The sequence below is a fragment of the Acyrthosiphon pisum genome, chromosome A2 (assembly GCF_005508785.2).
Source record: "Acyrthosiphon pisum isolate AL4f chromosome A2, pea_aphid_22Mar2018_4r6ur, whole genome shotgun sequence".
Classification (NCBI taxonomy): Eukaryota; Metazoa; Arthropoda; class Insecta; order Hemiptera; family Aphididae; genus Acyrthosiphon; species Acyrthosiphon pisum.
The window spans coordinates 106,239,622-106,245,299 of NC_042495.1; the positions used below are offsets into that span (position 1 = coordinate 106,239,622).

At 29.2% G+C, this 5,678-nt stretch overlaps 1 protein-coding gene across 1 annotated transcript in view; it reads right to left on the bottom strand.

Annotated features, from left to right (window-relative positions):
* The window catches only part of LOC103311028 (dynactin subunit 1), a 5,680-nt gene extending 4,081 nt beyond the window's left edge, over positions 1 to 1,599 (bottom strand). The window contains exons 1-3 of the mRNA XM_029490042.1: positions 1,463 to 1,599; positions 1,028 to 1,286; positions 501 to 623 (exon numbers count right to left, since the gene is read on the bottom strand). Of these exons, the coding sequence (XP_029345902.1) occupies positions 501 to 623; positions 1,028 to 1,286; positions 1,463 to 1,599 (519 nt within the window). The remainder of the gene's footprint in view (positions 1 to 500; positions 624 to 1,027; positions 1,287 to 1,462) is intronic.
* Between the last annotated feature and the right edge of the window lie 4,079 nt (positions 1,600 to 5,678).

The window sequence follows — 5,678 nt, forward strand, 5'->3', positions numbered from 1 at the left end:
GTATGGATCATCTGAATTCTGTTGTAGAATAATTTTGTGAAATTTGTATTGTATGAATAATGATTGTTGAAATACATTTTTTTTTGTTTATTATCACCATCAGTTTATATGAGTGGATCTCAATTTTATGCAATTTCCTCTACCACATCTCACATCAAACTTTTGATTTAAACTTAAATACAGGAATTTTATAAAAGTATTATAGTTCAGGATGTGGATAGTAAATAATATGATAGATAGTATAAACTATAAATAAAAAACAAAAAATTGACTATGATAATGATTATTCTGCATTAAAAGGGTTAGGTTATCTAGAATACTTTCATTAAAAGTTATTTCATTATAATATAATTATTTATAAATATTTTTGAATATTTGTATTAAGCCCTATATATACATTAAATTTATTGTATTCACAAAGCAGAATAAATTAATATTAAATTAAAAGCCATATAGAACATTTACAATTTCCCTTTTGTTTTTACAAAAATAAAAATTACTTCAGAGTTAGACACATCTTTTAATGACGTCAATGATTTTGTCATTGGCGTTTTAACAGCCGATTTCACTTTTGGCGATATAAGTTTAGACATTCGACTTGTCTTTTCATTGCTGGGTGTTCGCTGAAAGCATAATTTATTTCAAAATACTTATGGTTCCTAAAGAATACAATGGAATAAAAATATTTTAAACGACTATTCAAAATATTTAATTTATAATTGTATTACTTTTTAAAGCTTACAATTACATAAGAAAGAACACAATTAATTATCTAGCAATTAAATTATGTAATTTATATATATATGTGTTTACTATATAATATGTAGTGTAATTATTATGATTAGCATCTATTGTTTATCAAACAATCATACATATATCAAAATTAAACATGGTAAACATCTATGATAAAATAAACATAAAAATGTTCAATATAGGAAAGTGCATTTTAAGATTTATTAAAATGTTAAATTTAACACTATAATAATGGTAAATAATTGTTAAATAAACATTTAAAATTTTAAAATACCTCAACAAAAGAAGAACGTTTAGGTGTTGAGTCCATTCCAGCAAGAGATGTTTGTGACAATGTACGTGATGGTGCGGGCATTGAAGACTGTGATGAAGTACGAGAAGGAAGAACAATTGATGACTGCGATGGTGTACGGCTTGTACCAACCAATGATGACTGAGAAGAAGTACGAGAAACTGGTGAAGTAAATGTATCATCTTTATTCTTAGGGGCAATCAAGCTTAATCTACTTGAACCAGATAAAGACTGCCTAGAACTAAAAAAAATATATAGTAAATACCTAGTTAAATATACAAAAATATTTAAAACAAACTTACGCATTTGTATCAATTTTTTTACGCAGGCTATATGGTAATGAAACCATACAAATTAAAATAGGTAGGTTAGGTTAAACTTATAAAACCAATTTAAAAAACAAAGCATATATTTTACCTGCTAATTCGAGACTTGACAGATGATTTTGGGACCAAAGATTCTGTGCTAGCAGACATATCAAAACGTGCTCCTGTTTCATCAATAAGTGTAAGATGTGATTGTATAATATTTTTAGTGTCCTTTTTTTGTGGCATATTTATCCTTTGTATATTTTTCTCAGTAGGTCTTACTTTAAGCAATAGCTTAAATATTTAGTCGTTTACCTATTCTGTTTCGTTAGTTAATGTCTTTATCGAAGCGTTTACCGTTTAATAGTTACCTTCGAGTATAGTTGTGACGAAGGTCCGACCGGGCAACTGGCTTGCTGGCAAATGGCAAAAAAAAATCAGAACCACAACTAGTCCATGACTTTCACAAATCACATCTCGCTGTGCCGTGTACTATTTTCTGATTGGCTCACTAAAACACGGTATTAAAAGTTGTATAAAGGTTTTGTGATGGTATACCATAGTCGAACTTTAAAGGTCTACCAAAATGTAGCCATGATGACCGTGAGCAACCTAAGCCGGACAGCAGGGACGTCGTGCGTTGTTTCGTGTGAGGTCGCGGTAACTATTGTCAGGTACAATTGGTAACCAATTTGGTTTAAAAATTGAGCTTGGTAAATTCTTTGTATAAATACTTGGTTGAAACTTGTCTATTACAACTTACAAGATACCAAAAAAGTAATGTCCAATCACAATACGATTTTATCGACACGACACGACATGAGTGTGACACGACACACGTCACACATCAATATTCAACTTTTGACCATGGTATAGACTATAGAAGTTATTATAAAAAAAATACAATTTTTAAATATTTGTGCTTTCCTGTTTGAAAAATTGACATAAAAAACAAGTTGCCTTACATTATGTGTATGTTTAAAACCATTAATTCCTTGTGACAAGGGATTTAATATTTTCCGGTGGTACACGTAATATATGACGAGGTATACTTATACCTAATAATGCATTATAAAAATAGTATTTTCACGAGATTTTCAATGCAAATTTGATATAGTAATCTGATTTTATAGGTATTTAAAGAAAACATAATGAAAAAAATTAAAAAATTAAATTGAATATTAATACTTATTAGATAAAAGTTTATTACTTAGTACTAATTACTCAGTCCTTTTTCTACAGAAGAAAGTTCTCGCTTATTACATAGGTATTTTAATTTTTCGTATTTTCGTTATATTTATTTTTGATTAAGAATGTTAGACAAAACAATAAATCCGAATGGAAATTCGGGTTTTGGGTTATTTCGTGTGTTTTTTGGGTGTTAATTTTTTTCAATCGGTTTTGTATATACGGGTTTTGGGTTATGATATTAATTTGTTTATAATAAATAAATTGTATGTGTTTTTGTTCATCGTGGATCGTAAATATTATGATTTAATCAATTTGAGTTTACTGATACGTGCTGCAGTAGTACAAGGCAATGATACAAACGAGCGATAACTCTCTTGTATAACTCTCGGAAGGGTATTTCCACGGCGATGTGTATCTATGGTATTCTTCCATTACCCCATATATCTGCTCAACATATTTTTGCTATAGGGATTAGGATCAACGATTTGTATTTAATTTATTATTCACATATTTTGATCTTAAGTAGGCTGTAGCTTGTAGGTACCTATACCTAGGTAGGTACTTAATATATAGGGAAATTGGGATTTTCTACTCACCCAGCTTGTTTAGTGGTTAAAGTGTCATCTACATAATAGGTGACAGCTGTCATATACATATATCCCACACAGCACAGCACATCCAGTGGATATCCATTGGTTATGTCAAATAACCATATTATAATGTCTTATCCAAAAATTACTTCAGATGGATATCTACTAGATTTATTAAAAAACCATAAAATATTTTATGCATTAACTTCCAATTCCGGTTTTCTGCTGGATATTCAAAAAGCCATACAATATCTCATCCAAAAATGATGCTTCATGGATATCAAATATAATATATAATATTAAATATATACATGGTTTTTAACGTAATTTATGGGTGTGGGGGGCTTTAATATTACCATATAATTATATATAAATAACTATTATTATATTATAAATGCATAATATATTTTTATAACAGTCAACTGCAGTGACAATAATACATAATATGTATAGTATGCGGGCTACCGGTGAAAATAAAAATAATAATTTTAAAAGAAATAAATTTTTTTTTTAGATCTAATAGTATAATTCTACAAAAACTAAAAAATAGTTTAGGTTGTTTGACATACGTTTCGTATGCCTCAAATACAACTACCGGAAAACGCATTATTTTACCGGCCATTGCAATCTGCTATATATGATGTGGTATTGTGGTCTACCTGTAGCCGGGGTTGGTTTATATGATCTTTTATAGACACGAGATTAAATCTCTCTTAAACTTTATAAATTTCGATAAAAATGATTATTGCTTTGACATTTTGTAAAAGTTGGACTCAGGTGCTGGGTAGGTACCTACATTAGTATGTAGGCTACATATTAGGTACTTATTGCCTATTGGGCTGAGTTATTGCACGACACTACAATTTATCCTACATATTATTTTGGCACTTTTGAAGATCAATTTAAACTCTTTTGACAGCACTCTGCACTCAGCAGTACTGTATTGATTTATCTCTTGTAGTGTCAAGATTCCACATGCGACTTCTTTAATTTATCCTCGTAGAAATTACATACTACTCCTAGGTATGAGAGACGATATGACTCATACAGTTATACTTATAATCACCACCACAGACAGTACTCAAGAGTCAGGGTAGACAAGTATATACTCTGTTCAAAATAAAAAATACAAACGGCATGCAACAGCTCAGTCGCCTACTCAGGAGCATGGCAATACTACACGACAGGTATATTCTAGACAAGCCAGATTAAGATAATTTTGGGCCCAGGGCCAAACAATTTTAGGGGCCCATAAACATAATCAAAATATTGGGGACCCACAAATAAATATATTTCAGAGATAAAATTTTTTTTTTACTTTATAGGTATATTATATATTTCATTATGTTCATTAAATATTTTTTTATAAAATGTAAATATTTGAACAATGAACATAATATACAAAATAAATTATAAATATTATTGTATGAATGCATTCATTATTCTAGGTAATATTCAAGGTTGACATCAAAATTATATTATTTTGGTTTCATTTTTATCAATATTATGTACTGTAAAATTGTGCATATTAATTAATTAATATTGTAACAGACTCCTACTCTTATTCTTATAAGCGATTACTTATAGAGAGTAGGCATCAACTTTAAATGTTAATTTAAATGTAAATATTATTTTGAAGAAGTTAAAATAAATTATTATTATTAAAACGTTTTATAGCCAAATCTATAATAACTAGTAATAATGATTCAATCATCATTTGCCGTAAATTCGTAATCGACGGTATTCACCATACTCACAACTCAGGTATTCCCAGGGGCGGATTGGCGAATTTTTTCGGCCCGGGAAGATGAATCAAACCGGCCCTGCACCGCAAATATAACCCCCCCCCCCCCAAACCAATTGGTCATAATTTTACTCAAATTTCAAAATTTGTTTAGTTTCACCCCTAAATTAGTAAAATATATAATAGGTACCTATATAATTAATGCTATAACAGTTTTGGGTTAGTCAGATAAGGTTAACCTGTTCAGACTGTTCTAACTTGAACTTGAAGTTTAATCTTATTATATTTTAGATTCTGCGTGGAGCGATGAATGTATTGAATTTACTAATGTGTTGTTTTTTTTTTTTAATTAAAATTTTTAATTTTTATGTCTGTCATCACCTTTTAGGACAGTAAAAATACTTAGATTTTTTTAAACTAGAATCACTTTTCTGATAGGAAAGTTAATCTAGTTGGTACTTTGGGGTGTCAAAAGTAAGGATTTCCTAGGAGTTTTCAAAAGCGCCGTGAAAAACAAAAGAAAAATTAAGGAAAAACCGAAATTTTTACGCAAAATCTGTTTTCGAAAAAATCGATTTTGGTTTTTGGTGCAAATCTAAAACAAATGACCGTAGGAACATGAAATTTTGACTGAATGTTTATATTATAGTAATTTCTATACGCCATAACATTTTCCAAATATTTTGACTTAATTTAAGCTGTTTAAGGCACATTTTCAGTGTCCATTTTTTTTCTATAAATATCAATAAAATATTATTTGTTGGTTAAAAAAGCTTGAAAATTTAATAGAAGGCTCCTAG